At 35.9% G+C, this 26,011-nt stretch overlaps 2 protein-coding genes and 14 non-coding genes across 16 annotated transcripts; 14 read left to right on the top strand and 2 right to left on the bottom strand.

Annotated features, from left to right (window-relative positions):
• The first annotated feature begins 1 nt into the window (after window position 1).
• Window positions 2-74, top strand: trnak-cuu (transfer RNA lysine (anticodon CUU)). Its single transcript has one exon. It is a non-coding gene; the product is annotated as a tRNA-Lys (tRNA).
• Window positions 75-163: 89 nt separating this feature from the next.
• trnak-cuu (transfer RNA lysine (anticodon CUU)) lies at window positions 164-236 on the top strand. The gene has a single exon. It is a non-coding gene; the product is annotated as a tRNA-Lys (tRNA).
• A 91-nt stretch (window positions 237-327) lies between these two features.
• On the top strand, window positions 328-400 carry trnak-cuu (transfer RNA lysine (anticodon CUU)). The gene has a single exon. It is a non-coding gene; the product is annotated as a tRNA-Lys (tRNA).
• Window positions 401-489: 89 nt separating this feature from the next.
• trnak-cuu (transfer RNA lysine (anticodon CUU)) lies at window positions 490-562 on the top strand. Its single transcript has one exon. It is a non-coding gene; the product is annotated as a tRNA-Lys (tRNA).
• Window positions 563-653: 91 nt separating this feature from the next.
• trnak-cuu (transfer RNA lysine (anticodon CUU)) lies at window positions 654-726 on the top strand. The gene has a single exon. It is a non-coding gene; the product is annotated as a tRNA-Lys (tRNA).
• A 91-nt stretch (window positions 727-817) lies between these two features.
• Window positions 818-890, top strand: trnak-cuu (transfer RNA lysine (anticodon CUU)). Its single transcript has one exon. It is a non-coding gene; the product is annotated as a tRNA-Lys (tRNA).
• Window positions 891-981: 91 nt separating this feature from the next.
• trnak-cuu (transfer RNA lysine (anticodon CUU)) lies at window positions 982-1,054 on the top strand. Its single transcript has one exon. It is a non-coding gene; the product is annotated as a tRNA-Lys (tRNA).
• A 91-nt stretch (window positions 1,055-1,145) lies between these two features.
• Window positions 1,146-1,218, top strand: trnak-cuu (transfer RNA lysine (anticodon CUU)). Its single transcript has one exon. It is a non-coding gene; the product is annotated as a tRNA-Lys (tRNA).
• A 90-nt stretch (window positions 1,219-1,308) lies between these two features.
• On the top strand, window positions 1,309-1,381 carry trnak-cuu (transfer RNA lysine (anticodon CUU)). Its single transcript has one exon. It is a non-coding gene; the product is annotated as a tRNA-Lys (tRNA).
• Window positions 1,382-1,472: 91 nt separating this feature from the next.
• Window positions 1,473-1,545, top strand: trnak-cuu (transfer RNA lysine (anticodon CUU)). The gene has a single exon. It is a non-coding gene; the product is annotated as a tRNA-Lys (tRNA).
• Window positions 1,546-1,636: 91 nt separating this feature from the next.
• trnak-cuu (transfer RNA lysine (anticodon CUU)) lies at window positions 1,637-1,709 on the top strand. The gene has a single exon. It is a non-coding gene; the product is annotated as a tRNA-Lys (tRNA).
• A 91-nt stretch (window positions 1,710-1,800) lies between these two features.
• Window positions 1,801-1,873, top strand: trnak-cuu (transfer RNA lysine (anticodon CUU)). The gene has a single exon. It is a non-coding gene; the product is annotated as a tRNA-Lys (tRNA).
• Window positions 1,874-1,964: 91 nt separating this feature from the next.
• On the top strand, window positions 1,965-2,037 carry trnak-cuu (transfer RNA lysine (anticodon CUU)). Its single transcript has one exon. It is a non-coding gene; the product is annotated as a tRNA-Lys (tRNA).
• Window positions 2,038-2,124: 87 nt separating this feature from the next.
• On the top strand, window positions 2,125-2,197 carry trnak-cuu (transfer RNA lysine (anticodon CUU)). Its single transcript has one exon. It is a non-coding gene; the product is annotated as a tRNA-Lys (tRNA).
• Window positions 2,198-16,920: 14,723 nt separating this feature from the next.
• LOC144020865 (PRELI domain-containing protein 1, mitochondrial-like) lies at window positions 16,921-23,246 on the bottom strand. The gene is made up of 6 exons (XM_077524730.1): window positions 22,905-23,246; window positions 22,172-22,371; window positions 21,875-22,100; window positions 21,008-21,121; window positions 20,699-20,777; window positions 16,921-17,808 (listed from the first exon to the last, which is right to left on the bottom strand). The coding sequence occupies exons 2-6, from the start codon at window positions 22,279-22,281 to the stop codon at window positions 17,687-17,689; spliced, it is 651 nt and encodes a 216-aa protein (XP_077380856.1). The 5' UTR covers window positions 22,282-22,371; window positions 22,905-23,246; the 3' UTR covers window positions 16,921-17,686.
• A 338-nt stretch (window positions 23,247-23,584) lies between these two features.
• Window positions 23,585-25,857, bottom strand: gpank1 (G patch domain and ankyrin repeats 1). The gene is made up of 4 exons (XM_077524729.1): window positions 24,941-25,857; window positions 24,454-24,595; window positions 24,306-24,375; window positions 23,585-24,131 (listed from the first exon to the last, which is right to left on the bottom strand). Exons 1-4 carry the CDS (start codon window positions 25,376-25,378, stop codon window positions 23,690-23,692), a joined length of 1,092 nt encoding a protein of 363 aa, XP_077380855.1. The 5' UTR covers window positions 25,379-25,857; the 3' UTR covers window positions 23,585-23,689.
• Window positions 25,858-26,011: the final 154 nt, after the last annotated feature.

The following is a 26,011-nucleotide window of genomic DNA, read 5'->3' as shown; positions in this document are numbered from 1 at the left end:
GGCCCGGTTAGCTCAGTCGGTAGAGCATGAGACTCTTAATCTCAGGGTCGTGGGTTTGAGCCCCACATTGGGCGGTTCCTTTGTGGAATGTTTTACTCTCAAATGTCACGGTTCTAGACTCCATACCAGATTTAAAAACACAGTACCAACCAAAAGTCAAACGGCCCGGTTAGATCAGTCGGTAGAGCATGAGACTCTTAATCTCAGGCTCGTGGGTTCGAGCCCCACATTGGGCGGTTCCTTTGTGGAATGTTTTACTCTCAAATGTTTCACGGTTCTAGACTCCATACCATATTTAAAAACACAGTAACAACAAAAAAGCAAGCGGCCCGGTTAACTCAGTCGGTAGAGCATGAGACTCTTAATCTCAGGGTCGTGGGTTTGAGCCCCACATTGGGAGATTCCTTTGTGGAATGTTTTACTCTCAAATGTTTCAGTGCTAGACTCCATACCAGATTTAAAAACACAGTAACAACCAAAAAGCAAACAGCCCGGTTAGCTCAGTCCGTAGAGCATGAGTCTCTTAATCTCAGGGTCGTGGGTTCGAGCCCCACATTGGGTGATTCCTTTGTGGAATGTTTTACTCTCAAATGTTTCACGGTTCTAGACTCAGTACCAGATTTAAAAACACAGTACCAACCAAAAATCAAACGGCCCGGTTCGCTCAGTCGGTAGAGCATGAGACTCTTAATCTCAGGGTCGTGGGTTCGAGCCCCACATTGGGCGATTCCTTTGTGGAATGTTTTACTCTCAAATGTTTCACGGTTCTAGACTCAGTACAAGATTTAAAAACACAGTACCAACCAAAGATCACAAGGCACGGTTAGCTCAGTTGGTAGAGCATGAGACTCTTAATCTCAGGGTCGTGGGTTCGAGCCCCACATTGGGCGGTTATTTTGTGGAATGTTTTACTCTCAAATGTTTCACGGTTCTAGACTCCATACCAGATTTAAAAACACAGTACCAACCATAACTCAAATGGCCCGGTTAGCTCAGTCGGTAGAGCATGAGACTCTTAATCTCAGGGTCGTGGGTTCGAGCCCCACATTGGGCGGTTCCTTTGTGGAATGTTTTACTCTCAAATGTTTCACGGTTCTAGACTCCATACCAGATTTAAAAACACAGTACCAACCAAAGGTCAAACGGCCCGGTTAGCTCAGTCGGTAGAGCATGAGACTCTTAATCTCAGGGTCGTGGGTTCGAGCCCCACATTGGGAGGTTCCTTTGTGGAATGTTTTACTCTCAAATGTTTCACGGTTCTAGACTCCATACCAGATTTAAAACACAGTAACAACCAAAAAGCAAATGGGCCGGTTAGCTCAGTCGGGAGAGCATGAGACTCTTAATCTCAGGGTCGTGGGTTCGAGCCCCACATTGGGCGGTTCATTTGTGGAATGTTTTTCTCTCAAATGTTTCACGGTTCTAGACTCCATACCAGATTTAAAAACACAGTACCAACCAAGCATCAAACGTCCCGGTTAGCTCAGTTGGTAGAGCATGAGACTCTTAATCTCAGGGTCGTGGGTTCGAGCCCCACGTTGGGTGGTTCCTTTGTGGAATGTTTTACTCTCAAATGTTTCACGGTTCTAGACTCCATACCAGATTTAAAAACACAGTACCAACCAAAAAGCATACGGCCTGGTTAGCTCAGTCGGGAGAGCATGAGACTCTTAATCTCAGCGTTGTGGGTTCGAGCCCCACGTTGGGCGGTTCCTTTGTGGAATTTTTTACTCTCAAATGTTTCACGGTTCTAGACTCCATACCAGATTTAAAAACACAGTACCAACCAAGCATCAAACGTCCCGGTTAGCTCAGTTGGTAGAGCATGAGAGTCTTAATCTCAGGGTCGTGGGTTCGAGCCCCACGTTGGGTGGTTCCTTTGTGGAATGTTTTACTCTCAAATGTTTCACGGTTCTAGACTCCATACCAGATTTAAAAACACAGTACCAACCAAAAAGCATACGGCCTGGTTAGCTCAGTCGGGAGAGCATGAGACTCTTAATCTCAGCGTTGTGGGTTCGAGCCCCACGTTGGGCGGTTCCTTTGTGGAATGTTTTACTCTCAAATGTTTGTTCTAGACTCAGTACCAGATTTAAAAACACAGTACCAACCAGAAAGCAAACGGCCCGGTTAGCTCAGTCGGGAGAGCATGAGACTCTTAATCTCAGGGTCGTGGGTTCGAGCCCCACATTGGGCGATTCCTTTGTGGAATGTTTTACTCTCAAATGTTTCACGGTTCTAGACTCAGTACCAGATTTAAAAACACAGTACCAACCAAAGAGCACAAGGCCCGGTTAGCTCAGTCAGTAGAGCATGAGACTCTTAATCTCTGGGTCGTGGGTTCGAGCCACACGTTGTCGTAAGGTGTTTTTCTTTTGTATTTTTTTTTAACAACCATGTATAGTAAGGCATTTTAAAAAAGATGACCATGTATGTAAGGCGTCTTTAAAAAAATGACCATGCATCGTAAGGCGTTTTTTTTTTTTTTTTTTTTTTAACAACCATGTATAGTAAGGCATTTTTAAACAGATGACCATGCATAGTAAGGCGTTTTTTTTTGTTTTTTTTAACAACCATGTATAGTAAGGCATTTTTTAAAAAGATGACCATGTATTTTATTTTATTTTTTAACAACCATGTATAGTAAGGCATTTTAAAAAAGATGACGATGTATGTAGTTTTTTAGTTTATTCATTTTTTCCTTTCGGACACATTACAGCTTACATCGATCACATCACATCATTTGCAACATTGACATCCGAAAGAAGGGCTGACGGGTAGAAGCCGAAGCTTATTCGAGACCCGTCCCCATCGACCATTACTATAACGCATCAATCATATACATTATTTAGAATAGTCATTAATTTTTATCGTTATCCATCCCATACTATCCCAGACACTGCTCGCTCAGTTCATCTTGAATGTCCGTGTGTAGATTGTGGCTAGTCCCAGTCATTTGGCACTGGTGAGTCGGTCCCCAGACGCCACCAGCAAGCCCACCCCGCCAGGCGAGCAGCCAAGGCAAGCGCAATTCTTCTCTTTCACCAGTAGGGTCTTCGCTGACCTCGGATCAGCTTTCACACATGTTGTGCTTTCCAGAAGAGTAGATCGGCTTGCATTCGGCCCATTGCTTTCAAGCAATTTCAGCACTCGATTCTGGTCAGGTAGCACCACTGGTTGCTAGCATGTTGTGGATCTGATGACTCCTGTGCGCTGCACAGCCTAGCTCACCCAGCAGAGCGGCCCACGCCAGCTGCATTCCAGGAACCAGACCACCAACCCCCATTTTGCGTATTGACAGCCGATTCATTGGAGCCACAATACAGACTTATCATGTAGCCTTGACTGTTAGAACAAATGTCCAAACTGAATTCGAGCCAGACAATATTTAGATTCAAACGGGAACAGCAATACATGTTATCAATGCAGGTGTATAAACAAGAGTTAGCCTTGGCAAAGTCAGCAAATAATCATATACAACTCCAGCTTTGGGTAATTAGTGATGTTGTTGTTGTTGTTGTTGTGATATTGTGAATTACTGTTGTCTCTCAAGCGCTGCCAATTCCTCAGCTCCTTTCACGATTCGTGTTTTTAGTTGACCAGAGTTATCTTTAGTTTGAATAAAAATTCGGCAGTCTTTTGTCCACGTGCTTTCGATAAGTCCATTCTTTCTCATTAGTCGAGCCTTTTTGGCGATGTCAGCATTTCGTTTGGTGAGGTTTTCGTTGATGTAGACATGTTTCCCACGAAGCTTGTGACGGTCTCTCAGAAGAGCAATCTTTTTCTTTCTGTCAACAAACCTGATCAGAACTGCCGGTGGTCGTGTCCCTCCAGTTGGAAGCGAAAAGCACATCTGAATGTGCGCAGGATCAACAGTTAATCCCAAATCTCTGAGTTGAAGTGTCACTTGCTGTTCCACAGTCTCGTTCCCTGAATGTTGGTCAGAATCTTCCGTGCTCGTGCTAGCCGCAGCTCTCAAAGGGCCACGGCGCGGCTTGATCTTGATACCGGTGACTATCACATCGTTGATACGAAGATTTTGTTCCAAATCATCCACTTTTTGTTCCAAGGCAACAATGCGTCGATCTTTTTCCTGTGTCTCTTTCTTCAATTGCTGTATTTCCTGAAGAAGTGGCTCAATGCTCTTCTTCATTTCAAGTAATTCGGCAACCATTCCACTGAGTTTTTTAAGAGAAGATTTTATCTCCTCAATCTCGTCAGCTCTTTTTCCGCCAGGCATTCTGCAACAATGTAGTTAAAAATCCCAATGCAAAAATCAACAAGTAGTTAGATTCACGAGCGAGTGCAGGAGCAAGTACAGATGCGTCCTTCCTCAACAGATGCGTCCTTGAAATTAGTAAGTAAAATGTAAGGCGTCTTTAAAAAAAAAAAAAAAAAAAATGACCATGCATAGTAAGGTGTTTTTTTTTTTCGTTTTTTTTTTTTAACAACAATGTATAGTAATGCATTTTAAAAAAGATGACCATGTATGTAAGGCGTCTTTAAAAAAATGACCATGCATAGTAAGGTGTTTTTTTTTCTTTCTTTCTTTTTTTTTTTTTAACAACCATGTATAGTAAGACATTTTAAAAAAAAATTACCATGCATAGTAAGGCTTTTTTTTTTTTTTTTTTTTTTTTTTTAAACAACCATGTATAGTAAGGCATTTTAAAAAAGATGACCATGTATGTAAGGCGTCTTTAAAAAAATGACCATGCATCGTAAGGCGTTTTTTAAAAAAAAATTTTTTAACAACCATGTATAGTAAGGCATTTTTAAACAGATGACCATGTATTTTATTTTATTTTTTAACAACCATGTATAGTAAGGCATTTTAAAAAAGATGACGATGTATGTAAGGCGTCTTTAAAAAAAAAAAAAAAAAAAAATGACCATGCATAGTAAGGTGTTTTTTTTTTCGTTTTTTTTTTTTTAACAACAATGTATAGTAAGGCATTTTAAAAAAGATGACCATGTATGTAAGGCGTCTTTAAAAAAATGACCATGCATAGTAAGGTTTTTTTTTTTCTTTCTTTCTTTTTTTTTTTTAACAACCATGTATAGTAGGACATTTTAAAAAAAAATTACCATGCATAGTAAGGCTTTTTTTTTTTTTTTTTTTTTTTTAAACAACCATGTATAGTAAGGCATTTTTAAAAAGATGACCATGTATGTAAGGCGTCTTTAAAAAAATGACCATGCATAGTAAGGCGTCTTAAAAAAAAAAAAAAATGACCATGCATAGTAAGGCGTTTTTTTTTGTATTTTTTTTAACAACCATGTATAGTAAGGCATTTTACAAAAAGATGACCATGTATGTAAGGCGTCTTTAAAAAAATGACCATGCATAGTAAGGTGTTTTTTTTCTTTTTTTTTTAACAACAATGTATAGTAAGGCATTTTAAAAAAGATGACCATGTATTTTATTTTATTTTTTAACAACCATGTATAGTAAGGCATTTAAAAAAAGATGACGATGTATGAAAGGCGTCTTTAAAAAAATGACCATGCATAGTAAGGCGTTTTTTTTTCTTTCTTTTTTTTTTATAACAACCATGTATAGTAAGACATTTTTAAAAAAAATGACCATGCATAATAAGGCGTTTTTTTTGTTGTTTGTTTTTTTAACAACCATGTATAGTAAGGCATTTAAAAAAAAGATGACCATGTATGTAAGGTGTCTTTAAAAAAATGACCATGCATAGTAAGGCTTTTTTTTTTTTAAACAACCATGTATAGTAAGGCATTTTTAAAAAGATGACGATGTATGTCAGGCGTCTTTAAAAAAAAAAAATTACCATGCATAATAAGGCGGGTTTTTTTTGTTTGTTTGTTTTTTTAACAACCATGTATAGTAAGGCGTCTTTAAAAAAATGACCATGCATAGTAAGGCGTCTTAAAAAAAAAAAAAAATGACCATGCATAGTAAGGTGTTTTTTTTGTATTTTTTTTTTAACAACCATGTATAGTAAGGCATTTTAAAAAAGATGACCATGTATTTTCTTTTTTTTTTTTTTTTTTTTTAACAACCATGTATAGTAAGGCATTTTACAAAAAGATGACCATGTATGTAAGGCGTCTTTAAAAAAATGACCATGCATAGTAAGGCTTTTTTTTTTTTTTTTTAAACAACCATGTATAGTAAGGCATTTTTAAAAAGATTACGATGTATGTAAGGCGTCTTTAAAAAAAAAAAAAAAAAAAAAAGACCATGCATAGTAAGGCGTTTTTTTTTTTTTTTTTTAATTTAACAACCATGTATAGTAAGGCATTTAAAAAAAAGATGACCATGCATAGTAAGGCGTTTTTTTTGTATTTTTTTTTTTTTAACAACCATGTATAGGAAGGCATTTTACAAAAAGATGACGATGTATGTCAGGCGTCTTTAAAAAAATGACCATGCATAGTAAGGCGTTTTTTTTGTATTTTTTTTTTTTTAACAACCATGTATAGTAAGGCATTTTACAAAAAGATGACCATGTATGTAAGGCGTCTTTAAAAAAATGACCATGCATAGTAAGGCTTTTTTTTTTTTTTTTTAAACAACCATGTATAGTAAGGCATTTTAAAAAAGATGACCATGTATGTAAGGCGTCTTTAAAAAAATGACCATGCATCGTAAGGCGTTTTTTAAAAAAAAAATTTTTAACAACCATGTATGTTAAGGCATTTTAAAAAAGATGACGATGTATGTAAGGCGTCTTTAAAAAAAAAAAAAAAAAAAATGACCATGCATAGTAAGGTGTTTTTTTTTTCGTTTTTTTTTTTTTAACAACAATGTATAGTAAGGCATTTTAAAAAAGATGACCATGTATGTAAGGCGTCTTTAAAAAAATGACCATGCATAGTAAGGTTTTTTTTTTTCTTTCTTTCTTTTTTTTTTTAACAACCATGTATAGTAAGACATTTTTAAAAAAAATTACCATGCATAGTAAGGCTTTTTTTTTTTTTTTTTTTTTTTTTTAAACAACCATGTATAGTAAGGCATTTTTAAAAAGATGACCATGTATGTAAGGCGTCTTTAAAAAAATGACCATGCATAGTAAGGCGTCTTAAAAAAAAAAAAAAATGACCATGCATAGTAAGGCGTTTTTTTTTGTATTTTTTTTAACAACCATGTATAGTAAGGCATTTTACAAAAAGATGACCATGTATGTAAGGCGTCTTTAAAAAAATGACCATGCATAGTAAGGTGTTTTTTTTTCTTTTTTTTTTAACAACAATGTATAGTAAGGCATTTTAAAAAAGATGACCATGTATTTTATTTTATTTTTTAACAACCATGTATAGTAAGGCATTTAAAAAAAGATGACGATGTATGAAAGGCGTCTTTAAAAAAATGACCATGCATAGTAAGGCGTTTTTTTTTCTTTCTTTTTTTTTATAACAACCATGTATAGTAAGACATTTTAAAAAAAAATGACCATGCATAATAAGGCGTTTTTTTTGTTGTTTGTTTTTTTAACAACCATGTATAGTAAGGCATTTAAAAAAAAGATGACCATGTATGTAAGGTGTCTTTAAAAAAATGACCATGCATAGTAAGGCTTTTTTTTTTTTAAACAACCATGTATAGTAAGGCATTTTTAAAAAGATGACGATGTATGTCAGGCGTCTTTAAAAAAAAAAAATTACCATGCATAATAAGGCGGTTTTTTTTTGTTTGTTTGTTTTTTTAACAACCATGTATAGTAAGGCGTCTTTAAAAAAATGACCATGCATAGTAAGGCGTCTTAAAAAAAAAAAAAAATGACCATGCATAGTAAGGTGTTTTTTTTGTATTTTTTTTTTTAACAACCATGTATAGTAAGGCATTTTAAAAAAGATGACCATGTATTTTTTTTTTTTTTTTTTTAACAACCATGTATAGTAAGGCATTTTACAAAAAGATGACCATGTATGTAAGGCGTCTTTAAAAAAATGACCATGCATAGTAAGGCGTTTTTTTTTGTTTTTTTTTTTTAATTTAACAACCATGTATAGTAAGGCATTTAAAAAAAAGATGACCATGCATAGTAAGGCGTTTTTTTTGTATTTTTTTTTTTTTAACAACCATGTATAGGAAGGCATTTTACAAAAAGATGACGATGTATGTCAGGCGTCTTTAAAAAAATGACCATGCATAGTAAGGCTTTTTTTTTGTATTATTTTTTTTTTAACAACCATGTATAGTAAGGCATTTTACAAAAAGATGACCATGTATGTAAGGCGTCTTTAAAAAAATGACCATGCATAGTAAGGCTTTTTTTTTTTTTTTTTAAACAACCATGTATAGTAAGGCATTTTAAAAAAGATGACCATGTATGTAAGGCGTCTTTAAAAAAATGACCATGCATCGTAAGGCGTTTTTAAAAAAAAAATTTTTTAACAACCATGTATAGTAAGGCATTTTTAAACAGATGACCATGTATAGTAAGGCATTTTTAAAAAAGATGACCATGTATTTTATTTTATTTTTTAACAACCATGTATAGTAAGGCATTTTAAAAAAGATGACGATGTATGTAAGGCGTCTTTAAAAAAAAAAAAAATGACCATGCATAGTAAGGTGTTTTTTTTTTCGTTTTTTTTTTTTTAACAACAATGTATAGTAAGACATTTTAAAAAAAAATTACCATGCATAGTAAGGCTTTTTTTTTTTTTTTTTTTTTTTAAACAACCATGTATAGTAAGGCATTTTAAAAAAAGATGACCATGTATGTAAGGCGTCTTTAAAAAAATGACCATGCATAGTAAGGTTTTTTTTTTTCTTTCTTTCTTTTTTTTTTTTAACAACCATGTATAGTAAGACATTTTAAAAAAAAATTACCATGCATAGTAAGGCTTTTTTTTTTTTTTTTTTTTTTTAAACAACCATGTATAGTAAGGCATTTTTAAAAAGATGACCATGTATGTAAGGTGTCTTTAAAAAAATGACCATGCATAGTAAGGCTTTTTTTTTTTTAAACAACCATGTATAGTAAGGCATTTTTAAAAAGATGACGATGTATGTCAGGCGTCTTTAAAAAAAAAAAATTACCATGCATAATAAGGCGTTTTTTTTTTGTTTGTTTGTTTTTTTAACAACCATGTATAGTAAGGCGTCTTTAAAAAAATGACCATGCATAGTAAGGCGTCTTAAAAAAAAAAAAAAATGACCATGCATAGTAAGGTGTTTTTTTTGTATTTTTTTTTTTAACAACCATGTATAGTAAGGCATTTTAAAAAAGATGACCATGTATTTTTTTTTTTTTTTTTTTTTTTTTAACAACCATGTATAGTAAGGCATTTTACAAAAAGATGACCATGTATGTAAGGCGTCTTTAAAAAAATGACCATGCATAGTAAGGCTTTTTTTTTTTTTTTTTAAACAACCATGTATAGTAAGGCATTTTTAAAAAGATTACGATGTATGTAAGGCGTCTTTAAAAAAAAAAAAAAAAAAAGACCATGCATAGTAAGGCATTTTTTTTATTTTTTTTTTATTTAACAACCATGTGTAGTAAGGCATTTAAAAAAAAGATGACCATGCATAGTAAGGCGTTTTTTTTGTATTTTTTTTTTTTTAACAACCATGTATAGGAAGGCATTTTACAAAAAGATGACGATGTATGTAAGGCGTCTTTAAAAAAATGACCATGCATAGTAAGGCTTTTTTTTTTTTTTTTTTTAAACAACCATGTATAGTAAGGCATTTTAAAAAAGATGACCATGTATGTAAGGCGTCTTTAAAAAAATGACCATGCATCGTAAGGCGTTTTTTTTTAAAAAAAATTTTAACAACCATGTATAGTAAGGCATTTTTAAACAGATGACGATGTATGTAAGGCGTCTTTAAAAAAAAAAAAAATGACCATGCATAGTAAGGTGTTTTTTTTTTCGTTTTTTTTTTTTTAACAACAATGTATAGTAAGGCATTTTAAAAAAGATGACCATGTATGTAAGGCGTCTTTAAAAAAATGACCATGCATAGTAAGGTTTTTTTTTTTCTTTCTTTCTTTTTTTTTTTTAACAACCATGTATAGTAAGACATTTTAAAAAAAAATTACCATGCATAGTAAGGCTTTTTTTTTTTTTTTTTTTTTTTTAAACAACCATGTATAGTAAGGCATTTTTAAAAAGATGACCATGTATGTAAGGCGTCTTTAAAAAAATGACCATGCATAGTAAGGCGTCTTAAAAAAAAAAAAAAATGACCATGCATAGTAAGGCGTTTTTTTTTGTATTTTTTTTAACAACCATGTATAGTAAGGCATTTTACAAAAAGATGACCATGTATGTAAGGCGTCTTTAAAAAAATGACCATGCATAGTAAGGTGTTTTTTTTTCTTTTTTTTTTAACAACAATGTATAGTAAGGCATTTTAAAAAAGATGACCATGTATTTTATTTTATTTTTTAACAACCATGTATAGTAAGGCATTTAAAAAAAGATGACGATGTATGAAAGGCGTCTTTAAAAAAATGACCATGCATAGTAAGGCGTTTTTTTTTCTTTCTTTTTTTTTATAACAACCATGTATAGTAAGACATTTTTTTAAAAAATGACCATGCATAATAAGGCGTTTTTTTTGTTGTTTGTTTGTTTTTTTAACAACCATGTATAGTAAGGCATTTAAAAAAAAGATGACCATGTATGTAAGGTGTCTTTAAAAAAATGACCATGCATAGTAAGGCTTTTTTTTTTTTAAACAACCATGTATAGTAAGGCATTTTTAAAAAGATGACGATGTATGTCAGGCGTCTTTAAAAAAAAAAAAATTACCATGCATAATAAGGCGTTTTTTTTTTGTTTGTTTGTTTTTTTAACAACCATGTATAGTAAGGCATTTTAAAAAAAGATGACCATGTATGTAAGGCTTCTTTAAAAAAATGACCATGCATAGTAAGGTGTTTTTTTTTCTTTCTTTCTTTTTTTTTTTTAACAACCATGTATAGTAAGACATTTAAAAAAAAAATTTACCATGCATAGTAAGGCTTTTTTTTTTTTTTTTTTAAACAACCATGTATAGTAAGGCATTTTTAAAAAGATGACCATGTATGTAAGGCGTCTTTAAAAAAATGACCATGCATCGTAAGGCGTTTTTTTTTGTATTTTTTTTAACAACCATGTATAGTAAGGCATTTTAAAAAAGATGACCATCTATTTTTTTTTATTTTTTTTTTAACAACCATGTATAGTAAGGCATTTTACAAAAAGATGACCATGTATGTAAGGCGTCTTTAAAAAAATGACCATGCATAGTAAGGTGTTTTTTTTTCTTTTTTTTTTAACAACAATGTATAGTAAGGCATTTTAAAAAAGATGACCATGTATTTTATTTTATTTTTTAACAACCATGTATAGTAAGGCATTTAAAAAAAGATGACGATGTATGAAAGGCGTCTTTAAAAAAATGACCATGCATAGTAAGGCGTTTTTTTTTCTTTCTTTTTTTTTATAACAACCATGTATAGTAAGACATTTTTAAAAAAAAATGACCATGCATAATAAGGCGTTTTTTTTGTTGTTTGTTTTTTTTAACAACCATGTATAGTAAGGCATTTAAAAAAAAGATGACCATGTATGTAAGGTGTCTTTAAAAAAATGACCATGCATAGTAAGGCTTTTTTTTTTTTAAACAACCATGTATAGTAAGGCATTTTTAAAAAGATGACGATGTATGTCAGGCGTCTTTAAAAAAAAAAAATTACCATGCATAATAAGGCGTTTTTTTTTTGTTTGTTTGTTTTTTTAACAACCATGTATAGTAAGGCGTCTTTAAAAAAATGACCATGCATAGTAAGGCGTCTTAAAAAAAAAAAAAAATGACCATGCATAGTAAGGTGTTTTTTTTGTATTTTTTTTTTTAACAACCATGTATAGTAAGGCATTTTAAAAAAGATGACCATGTATTTTTTTTTTTTTTTTTTTTTTTTTAACAACCATGTATAGTAAGGCATTTTACAAAAAGATGACCATGTATGTAAGGCGTCTTTAAAAAAATGACCATGCATAGTAAGGCTTTTTTTTTTTTTTTTAAACAACCATGTATAGTAAGGCATTTTTAAAAAGATTACGATGTATGTAAGGCGTCTTTAAAAAAAAAAAAAAAAAAAAGACCATGCATAGTAAGGCATTTTTTTTTTTTTTTTTTTTATTTAACAACCATGTATAGTAAGGCATTTAAAAAAAAGATGACCATGCATAGTAAGGCGTTTTTTTTGTATTTTTTTTTTTTTAACAACCATGTATAGGAAGGCATTTTACAAAAAGATGACGATGTATGTCAGGCGTCTTTAAAAAAATGACCATGCATAGTAAGGCGTTTTTTTTGTATTTTTTTTTTTTTAACAACCATGTATAGTAAGGCATTTTACAAAAAGATGACCATGTATGTAAGGCGTCTTTAAAAAAATGACCATGCATAGTAAGGCTTTTTTTTTTTTTTTTTTTAAACAACCATGTATAGTAAGGCATTTTAAAAAAGATGACCATGTATGTAAGGCGTCTTTAAAAAAATGACCATGCATCGTAAGGCGTTTTTTTTTAAAATTTTTTTTAACAACCATGTATAGTAAGGCATTTTTAAACAGATGACCATGTATTTTATTTTATTTTTTAACAACCATGTATAGTAAGGCATTTTAAAAAAGATGACGATGTATGTAAGGCGTCTTTAAAAAAAAAAAAAAAAAAATGACCATGCATAGTAAGGCGTTTTTTTTTTTTTTTTAATTTAACAACCATGTATAGTAAGGCATTTTAAAAAAAGATGACCATGTATGTAAGGCGTCTTTAAAAAAATGACCATGCATAGTAAGGCGTTTTTTTTTTTTTTTTTTAATTTAACCCTTGTGCCATTTGCTTAGCCAAATATGTAAATTAGGAGTTGATTGTGCAGGGGGAAAACAAAAAAAAACAAAAAAACAAAAAAAAATGAGCCACGGCTTTGGAAAACTGGGGGACCGTCAAAATGCGAGTGTGCCAACATTTCTCAGCCATTGCATGAGGGAGATATCTATTATAATATCCCTGGAATTGGCGTTAGCCAACCGCGTAACATTAATGTACATTATAAGTGACATTTTTGGACCGATTGGACACTGCATGTATTTTATTGCAATTTCCGTGATTTCTGCATGAAATCCTTCTATGGACATTCCTCGACGGTGCCATGGCCATGAGAAAGATTTCGCACCCCAAATCCACCAGGTGGCGGTAGAGGCCAATTAATGATTTTCCTTGCAAACGCCGCACTGATTCCAGCACGCCATATTCCACACAGACTTATTTCTTCGTGCTTTTTACTGATTGTGCATTCGACAGGATGTTAGTGGATGCGCGTGCACGTTAGTGGGCGCGCGTGCGTGTTCGTGGATGCGCGTACACGCGCGCCACTTATATTTTTGTGCAGAAAAAGGTATTGCGAGCTATTGACTTATGTTTCGTGTTGGGATATGCTGTTTGTTTGTCTGCATGGACGTGGGAAGCACGTTCCCTAGTGGGAGGGGTCGAATGGCAATGCTCTTTGCCGTTGTTATGTCCCCAAAATGAGCCACTGTTAGAGGTGGGCGTCGTTGCAATACAGCGGTTTTCCTCAGTGTGTGAAGGCTGTTATTTAATTTTTTTTTTCTCTTTCTTCACTTCAGAACTTCAGAATTAATAGCGTGCATATTCCACACGCATGCACAGTTCGATCATCCATTTTGAACAGCCGAGCATTGACATTTGCTCTGCCAAGGCTGCAGGGGGCAGGCGTGCCATTGTGGCCAAACGTGCGTGCAACGTGGAGGTGACGTATTTCCCTTCGTGCATTCTTCAAAACATGGCAAGGAGCATGGATCGGTGAAAACAATAAGCAGAAGGGATAAGACAAAACAAAAAAAACGTTTTTTTTTTGCAACTTATGAAGTGTAACATGTAACGGTTGTCGAGATGAATTCCTCGTCGGTTATCTTATCTGGCCGTTGCATTTCTACGTGTGAAAGTGCTAAGCTTCGATTTTTATTCGGCTAGTTTGTATTCACAACAACGTGCTAACGTGCTAAGAGGCTAACGTGCACGAGACATGAGCTTCCTGGATCTAAGGAAAAGAACGGCGATCGGAGACACAAAAAGCTGCAAATGCAAGTTGGCAAGTAAGTACTTCTACAAAATAAACATAAACGAACATATGAGCACGTCCTGGAATGCCGCGGGGGCCGTGTAGCTTCCCAACGGTATGTAGCTCGTCGCTGTGTTGACTTCCGTTCGCCGGATACAATTGGATACAGGCGGTGTAAATTTATCCGAAAAACACGCACGATTTCCGGGTAAAGTAAACGGACGGATCGGTGTAATGGAGCTTTTTCTTTCCGTTATTTGTCCGGAACCGTACGTCCTACGGGGAAAATGACACATATCTGACACATATCTGGAACCGTGAGCACAAGAGATACGTGGCTCGTTGAAGTGCGACGCCGGATATGGGGGTGTAAATCGGGCCTTCCTGTACCCGAAAATCAAACACAATTTGCGGCTAAAGTCACGGAGGGTCCCGGTGCCGCTCCGGAGCCCCACAAAAAGTACTTTTTTCCCCAAAGTTTTCTATCAAAGCTACCGTGTTGCCTGATGCTCTAACTATGTCATATGAAAGATTCAAATTTATTTCTTTATTATACATATATACAACACAGTTAATTTTCTTCATAATCTATTATTTGGCTTCTGTTGTCCTATGGTGGGGGGAAATAATAATAATAAATAAATATACTATATTTATGCATAGTTTTGATGCCAATGAACATTTTGGGTGGTTGAAAGAAAAAAAAATGTTAAAAAATGACTTAGTTATCACACCTCAAAGTAGAATTACTTATTTGGCTAAAATGTACTCTTCGAGGGTGTTCTGAGTTAAATTGCCATTGTCAAAAAATTTGGCATGCATTGAAAAAATTGTTGTTATAACTTATTGCCTTATTCGAAGCTCTAATTATGTCATATGAAGTATTAATTTTTTATTTATTTTTTATACATGTATACAGCACAGTTCGTTTTCTTCATAGTCCATTCTTTGGGCTTGTATTGTCCTAAGAGGGGGGAATACATAAAAAAAAAAAAAAACTTCATATGTATGGATAGTTCTGATGCCAATGAACATTTTGAGTGGTTGAAATAAAAAAAAATGTTAAAAATTGACTTAGTTATCACACCTCAAAGTAGAATTACTTATTTGGCTAAAATGTACTCTTCGAGGGTGTTCTGAGTTAAATTGCCATTGTCAAAAAATTTGGCATGCATTGAAAAAATTGTTGTTATAACTTATTGCCTTATTCGAAGCTCTAATTATGTCATATGAAGTATTAATTTTTTATTTATTTTTTATACATGTATACAGCACAGTTCGTTTTCTTCATAGTCCATTCTTTGGGCTTGTATTGTCCTAAGAGGGGGGAATACATAAAAAAAAAAAAAAACTTCATATGTATGGATAGTTCTGATGCCAATGAACATTTTGAGTGGTTGAAATAAAAAAAAATGTTAAAAATTGACTTAGTTATCACACCTCAAAGTAGAATTACTTATTTGGCTAAAATGTACTCTTAGAGGGTGTTCTGAGTTAAATTGCCATTGTCAAAAAATTTGGCATGCATTGAAAAAATTGTTGTTATAACTTATTGCCTTATTCGAAGCTCTAATTATGTCATATGAAGTATTAATTTTTTATTTATTTTTTATACATGTATACAGCACAGTTCGTTTTCTTCATAGTCCATTCTTTGGGCTTGTATTGTCCTAAGAGGGGGGAATACATAAAAAAAAAAAAAAAACTTCATATGTATGGATAGTTCTGATGCCAATGAACATTTTGAGTGGTTGAAATAAAAAAAAATGTTAAAAATTGACTTAGTTATCACACCTCAAAGTAGAATTACTTATTTGGCTAAAATGTACTCTTAGAGGGTGTTCTGAGTTAAATTGCCATTGTCAAAAAATTTGGCATGCATTGAAAAAATTGTTGTTATAACTTATTGCCTTATTCGAAGCTCTAATTATGTCATATGAAGTATTATTTTTTTATTTATTTTTTATACATGTATACAGCACAGTTCGTTTTCTTCATAGTCCATTCTTTGGGCTTGTATTGTCCTAAGAGGGGGGAATACATAAAAAAAAAAAAAAAACTTCATATGTATGGATAGTTCTGATGCCAATGAACATTTTGAGTGGTTGAAATAAAAAAAAATGTTAAAAATTGACTTAGTTATCACACCTCAAAGTAGAATTACTTATTTGGCTAAAATGTACTCTTAGAGGGTGTCACTGATTCCAAGGCACAAGGGTTAACAACCATGTATAGTAAGGCATTTTAAAAAAAGATGACCATGTATGTAAGGCGTCTTTAAAAAAATGACCATGCATAGTAAGGCTTTTTTTTTTTTTTTTTTTTTAAACAACCATGTATAGGAAGGCATTTTTAAAAAGATGACCATGTATGAAAGGCATCTTTTTAAAAAATGACCATGCAAAGTAGGGAATTTTTTTTTTCTTTTTCTTAACAACCATGTATCGTAAGGCATTTTAAAAAAGATGACCATGTAGGTAAGGCATCCTAAAAAAATGGTGCGGTTTTTGTATATTAAGGCGTTTTTCTAAAGCAACCATGAATATAGTAAGGTGTTTGTTTTATTTAAACCACAATGTACAATGTATAGTAAGACGTTTTTTTTAAATTACCATTCTTTTTTCAAACGGCATTTTAAAGATAACCTTGTATCACAAAGCATCTTAAAAAAAGAAAAAAAAAGAAAAAAAAGAAAAACAAAAAGAAAGTGTATGGTATCGTGTATAGTAAGGGCTTGCTTAGTCATTTAAAAAAACAAAAAAAACAATGCCTCACTATACATGCCCCCCCATTATTTCTGTAAAATGACATTTTTTCCTGTGTTATAGTATGTTGAGGAACCAACAAAATGAAAGGAAAATATATGGTTGTTTGTTTTGCATGCACATTTATTCAATTTCTCCATCTAACGAGCTTGTTCTGCTGTCAAAGAAACATAACAAATTCATAACAAATTTCAAGACCTTTAGAACACATATACCGCTCATAAAAACTCAACTTTTTTCTTTTTTTTAATATTTAAAAACATTTAAATCTTGATTTGAAAGAAAAGACCACAAGTACAATCTCTAATCTACACAAACATAATCCTTGCAAAAACAGGTCATTAATCCACAACAATTTTGAAGCTGAACATTTCGCCCTTGCAGTCACTGATATGTTCCATATTCTCACATCAGCAGGCACAATTGCATATGTACATGCAATTTTTCACTCCACCTTCTGTTGTTGAAACAGGATTCTACACCCACTCTCACCAACAAAGTGCGTTTTTGCCTTTGCACGCACACATTAACTGGTTTTATTCCAGTTGACGTTAAACATGAGGTGTGTCTTTCAATCATTGACTATTCAGGCATAAGTAAACGATATCGCGTGCAAGTTGATTGCCGTTGTTGCAAACTTTTTTTTTGCCGTCATGCCAAAAGTCAGATGTGTTTTTAAGACATTCAAAGGGGCGAAAACTGGATCACAATCGTAGGAATGAAGAACATCATTCTTCATAAAAATAGAAAAACAGTAGCTTATGTGTTGAAATGATGCGCGCAGCAGTGAAATGCGCTGCTGGTCCAAAGCCTGTCGAGCCTCCTGAGACTCTTCCAAGATGGACCACGTCCTCCGTCAGACATACTGCTGAGGGTTCTGCGCGGTGGAGGCGCTCGAAGCCAGGCTCTTGGTGGCTCCTTTCGCCTTGTCCGAGGTTTCCTTCACCGAACCCCGGAGCAGCCGCTGCGGCGCCTCTCCTGCGTCCGCACAAAACAAAACGCACAAAACCAAAACATGTGAGTTTATTGAGACAGCGTCTATTTGTGTCTGACCTGACCTGAAACCACCCCGCCGACAACACTCCACGTCGGAGGACATGCCGCTACAACAAGCTCATGAGTCACACGGAAAGGTTTCAACGGGCCGAACGTGCGCAAGAGGTGTTTGCTTGCTATTTTTAGACCAACACTTTGGGATTTGGTCCCGGTGCGTGTTGCATGCTGGCACAGGGAGGGCAGTACAGTATGAGACATTATTATTATTAGGATACTCGTAGACATCCACTGTGGTGCTAGACATCAATAAAAAGTAGTGGTAAGCATGATCTGGAGTGACGCCACACATCAACTGGAGGGATAACCCCAATGGTACGAAGCATCATCCAGGGTGGTGCTAGACAAAACCAAAACTGGTACCAGATACTTAGAAATAATTGATGGCAGGGATTGATAAACATCAACTATTGTGACTAGACACCTCTTGGAAAGTTCTAGACGATATTAAAGCGATGCTAAATGATATCCATCCAGCTAGAGTGCTAACTCTCAATTCATGGGTCAACACACTGAGCATTAGCATTAAGATAGTGGATTAAAGGCTTGTTTTAAAACACACAAAGTGTAACTGTATTTGTTTTAGGTTTTATTTGAAAGTAAACTTGAACTGGGTGTGGTATTAAAACAGCTTGAAGCCTCTCCAAGAATTTGTCGCTGTTTGCCAAAGTTCTCAGTCGAGTTCACTGCCACCGTGCTCACATAACTCACGATGGTGCTCACAAGAAAAATAAAATAAAAATTAAGGCCAAATGATGGTTCAAATTTCAAAACATTCAAATTTACACGCACAAAAACAAATACTGGGTTATTTTGCTAACCTACTCACTGGGTAGCTGTGGATTTTGAGCAGGTTGGGTTAATCGGGTTTGACTAATCTATATACACGACTGGATAGCCGCTAGGCCAAGACTTTTGAAGCCACGAGGCCGCCATATTGCTCCTCCCAATCAACTTTTCTCTGCATACGATCCTATACATTTACAGCATTGAAATTGGAGAACATTTGAGACAGTGCTTAGTAGAAATGTTTTAAATTTATTAAAACATAAACAAGAGACTTCAGACATTTTACAACTTGCCTTAAATGCGTGTATAAATTATATGCTTGATGATGTTTAGTACAGGAGGAAACGTTTGTGTATATATATATATATATATATATATATATATATATATATTGTTTTTTAATTAAATAATTATAACTGTAATTCAACAAAAGATGCCTCTAAAGAACTAAGCAATAAAAAAGGAGGTCTTCAAAGCAGCAGATACTGTGCACTTGTTAATTATTTATTTTTTTACTTGTTAAGAAGTAGTGACCACCCCACCCCGCCCCGCCCCCGCCCTCATACTAACTGCCTACAAGCTGAAAATGTCGCATCTGTACATATACCATACAGTTTGCTTGCAAGGTGGGAGGAGCAAGATGGCCGCCCTGTGACTGTGACTGTGGCTATCCAAAAATGGTTTCGACCTAGCTGATTGGGTTAGCTGAAGAGCTGGCAGCCATTTTAGACAGTTTTGCTGCGTCTTCAAGTTGAAATAAAAAAATAAAATAAAAAAAATAAAAACTCCTCTTCAAAATGTATTAGAAAATGATGGTAATGAAATGTGACCCATTTCTTGGGACCTTTAAACAAGTACGAGCACTCTTGTCCCAATGTGCTGTCAAACAACCGATTGTACTCACTACTACTACGTCGCCGCTTCTCCACTGTCACACGTGCACACACTCACTCGTCTGCTACATGTGAACCCGCTGGATGTGCGCAGGCCACAACATTAGGCACACCGGCACCACCGAACGACATCAAACGCGAGCGCTTTGCATTGAAGAGATCTCGCCTTCAAGTGTCGCCCCGGCATCGAGCGTACCTGATGTTGTGACCGGCTCTGCCACACAGGCGTACTCACCAGGCCGCTCAGCCTGAGGCCGACGTCTGAAGGTGGCGTCGACAGAGGCGGCGGTGGGACAGATACACAACGGTGGGATAGCGATGATGCATCGACATCACATACATACACGACACACACTGACATGGCATGCAATTTGCAACAGTTTTTTTTCCTTCTATTTCTACCACTGTAATCTGGAGGTTAGGTGTTATTTAAAATCAATAACCAGGCCAACTTAACCTTATGCAAAAATTTGTATTTTTTATTTATTTATTCTGCATTAAAGTGGAAGTTTCTTTGCAATAATATGTTCTATGTGCCTCCACTAATCTAAACACAAGATTCTGATACTGCATTTGTGGAATATGAATTCAACAGAAAAATCTGCCCATTTTTATCCATCTCAGGGGGCGGCCATTTTGTCCTGTGCTGCCACCTGCTGTCGACTGAAATTGACGTCAAAGTGGCCACGGGCTCAGTTTGCGAACATCACTTGGGCTGCGCAGGCACATACACATGCAACACATAGTCTGACTCGAGCAAAAGGGAAACTGAATCATCTCCGTGCATTCTTACAAATCTTAACTCATGGAATCAACACATTAGCTCTCCCCCAAATACACTGATGAATTCATATTCCACAAACACAATATTTACAACACTGTATTTACACTTGTGACAGAACATAAAAGAAAAATTGGAACTACAGTGGCAAATCAACTTCTATAATGGTAGCACATAACCTCACTGATCTATTGAATCAATTCCACATTCACATTTGCGCAATAATAGATTGCAACTTCAAAACAATTTCATGCTTGTGTTTTTCTGTGTTGTGGTCCTGTCACGCTTTTCTCCCAGTAATTAACTAGGCACCGTTGTGGTTTATGAAGTGGATTTAGTGGCGTGGACCAACCTTGCAGGTTTGACAGCGCGTATTCCAGCCCTTTCATGGCTTTCGCTTGGTTGCTTTTGAAGCGGGCCAATCCAAACTCCTGAGTGTGGACAAAAAAAAAAAAAAAAAAAAAAAAACAGGAAACGGCTTTACATGGAAGACAGATATGAAGAGCATAACTTCCTGTTTTGAACTTCTGAAGAATTTTTGTGCCCTGCGGAGAACAATTTTACTTGGATTTTCTTGCACATAGCAGAGGTGCGTAAACAAACGTTTCATGTGCACGTTTATGAACCTGGTTGAATAAAGAGACAAAAAATATGAAGGCACCTGGATGGGTCTGGAGAAGCCGTAAATGCTGGAGGAGATCCACGCCTCTCGTTTCAGCTGGGTGACGTCCGGCTGTTCCGGCGAGTCTCGGAAAACGCATCGCTCTTCCACTGACTGGCGAAAAAACAGAAAATAAAAGTTCAAGAAAGCACTTTTAACTCATTCACTGCCAGCCCAGTAAAAATGGATCTTTGACGTAGGGCTGCTCGATTATGGGGGAAAAAAAATAATAATCACGATTAATCAAACGGTTATTTATGTTTTGGCACAAAACAAGAAAATGTTTAAGTGTTTAAAAATATTAGGACCAAATTTAAAAAAAAAATAGAAACACTATAATTAAGTTTTGGACCAAACAGAATTTATAATAATATATATTTATTTATATTGTCAAAAACGTGAAAGTTGGAGTGCAGCACTGTGCTGTCGAGCAATATTTGTTTTATTTTTTGATACAAATCAAGAAAATTTTTAAACATAAATAAATATTAAGACAAATAAAATTATTCGAAACACTATATTTATGCAAGTTCCTTTTGGATGAAACAAAATTGATCAAATTAGTTATTTTAAAATTTAAAAAAAAAGGTGCAAATGTATAAATTTAAACAAATCTTCTTAGTTTGTGATTATGCTGATTTTGTAATTGTGGAGTGTAATAATTGAAATTATAATTGAATTTCGATTAATTGCACAGCCCTACTTTGACGTGTATAGCCGTCAATGGCACTGAATGAGTTAAAGAAACAAAAATAATCATTTTTTTTTCTGTTAATAGCTTTTTCGGTTTCATTGGTTTTAGTATTATTTAGTATTCAATGTTAGATTAAAAAAAGGGACATTCAATGCAAGAAAGGATCTTCTCACCATGAGAGTAGTGTGGTTGAGGTTCCACGTGTAGGTTGTCAGACTCCGACTGATCGGGTCCACGATGGAGTCCTCCACAATGTAGACGGAGCGCGACATGCCGGCGGGGAAGAAGCGCTCAGCCCAGCGGGGCAGCCGGTTGGTCTTGGTGAGCAGGCGTCTGGACAGGAGCCTGTGGTCCGCGGTCACCTCGCGGTACACGACATCCTCCGTGAGGACGTGAGTGCTGGACAATAAAATGATGTTTTAAATGCTTTTGGCGCTTTTGCTTGTGATTTAGCATGACGGTGGATTTACCTGAAGGGGTTAGGATAGCGTTGCCAAAATGCTGACACGACATGGTCCCAAGTGCTGTTGATGTCACTTTTGCTAGTAAAGTACTTGACCATTATTGTCCTGTTGGTCATCCGACTGACGTGTCAATTTGTAGTCACTTGTTGTGACGGCACAAAATGACAATTGGGATGCTGACTCCATCCAAAGTCTACAGGACGGTCCTGCAGAGGTGAAAAGACACGGGGACACTATGTATTTAATGGGGACACATTATGGACGAATCATTTTTTAATTGCTTGTTTTATTGTAGTATTGAGTGCCTGGCCAACCTTCACGTTAAGGTGTACCAGCGCCATCTAGAGGATTGGAATTTTACAAAACTTTTAATAGCAATGTCTCTCACCCTAAAATAAGCGGTTCGGTTCAAGTTTGTTTATGGGAAAGGATGTTTTTGTACATGCAAGTGAGGTCAGAGTGCGCAAGGACACAATACTGATAAGAGTATCACGTGGTATCGTAGTTGATCGGCTAAAGGTTATTTCAATAGCATGCTAATGTTGCTAAAGCTAAACGACGGCGAGCGCCGAGCCAATGAAACGCTCACATATAATGTACGAATATCGCTGACGTTTTCGGCGTGATTGTTGTCATTTCATATTGGGACGAGAATACAATAAACGAGACGGAAGTTGGCTCGCAAGGAGAAGCAGGGCAAACGCCGCCGGCGACAATTCAGGAAACGATCAACATTTACCTGTTAGCTCCACAAATGAAATGATTGCCCAAAATATACCCGGAGTGGGTATTTTGAATCTTCTTCAAGCGTCTTGGTGTGCAGCGGATACTAAGCCATGATTAGCCATTTTATACTCAAGACATCGCGTTGAAAGAAACGCATTTACGCGCTCTCGCCTGTAGACAGCAGTGTTTTGTTTGCTAGTTTTGCGTGGGGTAGTCTTCTTCTTCTTTTTTTCCCGGCGGTTGGTAAACAACTTTTGGAGCATTACCGCCACCTTCTGAAATGGAGTATGCTCTGTAATTCTATTGTCTTGTCTGACACAATTCGAATACTTTCTGTATTCTCTTAAAAAAAATAAAAAAATAAATAAATAATATATATATATATATATATATATATATATATATATATATATATATATAAAAATTACACTAAAATTACAGGTGAGGACAAAAGGGCCCAAGGTCATCTGCCATTTGGCCCTTAAATCCACAGACATCTATGCTGTGTATTGACATTAGAACTATCTATCTTAGTGGTAACAAGCAATTCATATTTAGCCTAGATATCCTAATTTTATTTCTGTCAAATGATTAAAACATTACTGGTAAAACAATAGTAAAATTATGCATATTCTCAAACACAAAGTATTGCTATGCAACCCTGTTACTGTAATTTGAGGAATTTCACAAAAATTTAATTTGCATTATTTTTTTTTTATTTTCTAAACACACAAATGGTCATTTTCTGTCCTTGTACTGTATTACGACGAGTATGAACTACCACAATCATTGTGGGCGTCACGTATAAAAAGAGGCCCGGAAATCCCTTTCCCAGTCCTTATCTTGTTGTTCTTTTCTCCGACGTTCCGCTTTGGTCTTTCCTTTCTGTTGGAGCTCGTCTTTCGCTGCACGCGCTGTTTTCACCGCGTCCCGATCGCCCGCTTTGAAGTGAGTCACTCTGGCTCTTGTCATCGCCCCGTAACCGAGGCCTTTCTGGTCCCTCTTCAGGACTGTGGCCACGGGTCGCCTGGGCCCCCGCCCCTCCGGACCCAAACCACCGCCAGGGCTCCAGCCACAGCTGAGCATCATCTTGTAACTGTTGGCGGAGGGTGGGAGACAGTAGTAGGGGGCTGGTGGGGGGCGTTTCATATTGAACTGATGCAGCGTGGAGGACAGGTGTGTTGACAGGCCGCTTGTGTACTCCACACTGCACACTTCGCACCACTGAGGCTGGGCCGGGCTGAGGAAACACAAAAGACATGGTTTAAAATAAGAGTTGGGCATTACGACAATATTGTTGTTTGAATTGAACTACTGTAGTCAATTAAATTGTTCACTATATTCTAATTAATTCAGGTTACACTATTAAATATTTCCGGTGCTTCTCACACGTCAGCAAGGAATGTTAGCTAACCTGCTATTAGTCGGTCTTGGTGGACTCCTCCCATAGCTCTCCAGCTCCTCCAACACCCCGCCGTGACCCGCTGAAGGAACAAGGTGATCGATCATGTGACCAGTACACACACAGTCATATGATCAATAAAAGGCAGATGTTTATATACCTTCCGAGGCGAGATCTTTGGCATCCCGACCCTGAGTGTCAACAACGCCCACCCAGGCGGCGCCTTGCTCCAAAAGCAGTTTGACGGCAGCTCTTTGTCCCGACCAGCTTGCGCACATCACACCTGTCCAGAAAAAAGTATCCTGGAATACAAATGGCATAAATGTGTAAAGATTTCTTGAGCAGCAATTTAATGAAACGGCACTGATATGTCGAGATTTATAGAATAATACATTTGCACTAGACACAACCTTGGTCATTTCAATTAACATTTCATGGAATATTGCTTCAGTGGAAAAAAAATTGGGGTTGTTGCTCTTTAGAATTTCTTGTGTCAAAAAGTACATGGAGCTACTATTCTCAAAAAATTTTTTTTTGATTGTATTACAAATGAAACTTTACAATGTTATCATTTTTGTGTTTTTCTGCCGATAATTGTTTGCGAAATCATCCATTCACCGTCAGTCACAAATGAGACTGTGACCTACCTGGAAGTTGATGTCCACCCCTTTCGACAGCAAATCTTTCAGCCCAGCGAGGTCTCCATCTTGGGCACAGCGCAGCAGCTTGAGACCCTGGAGCTCCGAGGACATTTCAGAGTTGACGTGTCCGCCTGTCGTCTCACTTGTTGGGTTGCTGTCCCCTCCTCCAGTCGCTCTTCTTTCCACCACCACGGCACCTGTTTCAGTCCTCCTCCTGTCTCTTTTGTTGGAACCCCTGTTCGTTCGCTTGTTTCGATGATGTCCACATTGTTCTTTGAAAGTCATTTTATCATCTTTTAGGAGGTTTTCGTAGAACTGTCTGGCCTCTTGTCCGCCGGACGTTCTGCATGTTTGAGAAAGTGATTGCTCAAGCGCATCTATGCTGAAAATGTCCTGTTTTCTGGCAGGGGTAAAACCTAACACCGCCATTGTGATTGAATACATCCACAACTTATTGTATGCCCCCGTGACAATATGTGATACACATATTAACAATGACAAGCGAAGTCTGACAACAAGCTAACACAGTAGCACGAGCTAATACTTTTCTCGGGAAGTGGAGCCTTTTTTTTAGTTAGTTAGCGAGCGTCACGACAAATTTATTATTGTCCACTCTTAAAATAGCTTTTGTTCAAAAGACGCGACAATGCGTCGCTACAATAAACGTTAGCGCTAGCTAACACGCTCAGAACTGCTCCAACCTCAATGAGTTTTCTAATAATAATAATAATAATAGTCCCAATTTTCAACAGAATGCCGACATCGCAACAATTAGACTTCAGACACACCACCGTCATTATTAACGCTGTTTCAACATCTTGTTCTTAAAATCAGCGGAACTGGTGAAAGGACATTAGCACTAGTACAGCAATATTTCGACTAGCGTTAGCATTTTTTCTTCGTTGGTTAAAAATAGAGCGGTGTTACGCCGCTCAAGATTGAGTGCTGCCCCCTACTGATTGATTAGTATTCACGAGTTTCGCGTGTTTTTTTTTTTTTTTTTTTTTGGTACCTTCACTTTTATGAGACAAGAGTTTTGTTTTCACAGCTTTAATGCAACGATTGTTGCAATGACTG

The sequence above is a fragment of the Festucalex cinctus genome, chromosome 6 (assembly GCF_051991245.1).
Source record: "Festucalex cinctus isolate MCC-2025b chromosome 6, RoL_Fcin_1.0, whole genome shotgun sequence".
Taxonomy (NCBI): domain Eukaryota; kingdom Metazoa; phylum Chordata; class Actinopteri; order Syngnathiformes; family Syngnathidae; genus Festucalex; species Festucalex cinctus.
The sequence above is the reverse complement of the archived record's forward strand: the minus strand, read 5'-3'. Positions and strand labels throughout refer to the sequence as shown.

Bases quoted from the DNA above. Each gene is read 5' to 3' on its own strand.
- LOC144020865 (XM_077524730.1), bottom strand. From the start codon at position 22,281: ATGACCAACAGGACAATAATGGTCAAGTACTTTACTAGCAAAAGTGAC. The intron at 22,101-22,171 runs GTAAATCCACCG...TTTATTGTCCAG, and splicing joins CGCTATCCTAACCCCTTCAG to CACTCACGTCCTCACGGAGG. The intron at 21,122-21,874 runs GTGAGAAGATCC...TTTTTTCGCCAG, and splicing joins TCAACCACACTACTCTCATG to TCAGTGGAAGAGCGATGCGT.
- gpank1 (XM_077524729.1), bottom strand. From the start codon at position 25,378: ATGTATTCAATCACAATGGCGGTGTTAGGTTTTACCCCTGCCAGAAAA. The intron at 24,376-24,453 runs GTATATAAACAT...TTGTTCCTTCAG, and splicing joins CAAAGATCTCGCCTCGGAAG to CGGGTCACGGCGGGGTGTTG. The intron at 24,132-24,305 runs GTTAGCTAACAT...GTGTTTCCTCAG, and splicing joins CCAAGACCGACTAATAGCAG to CCCGGCCCAGCCTCAGTGGT.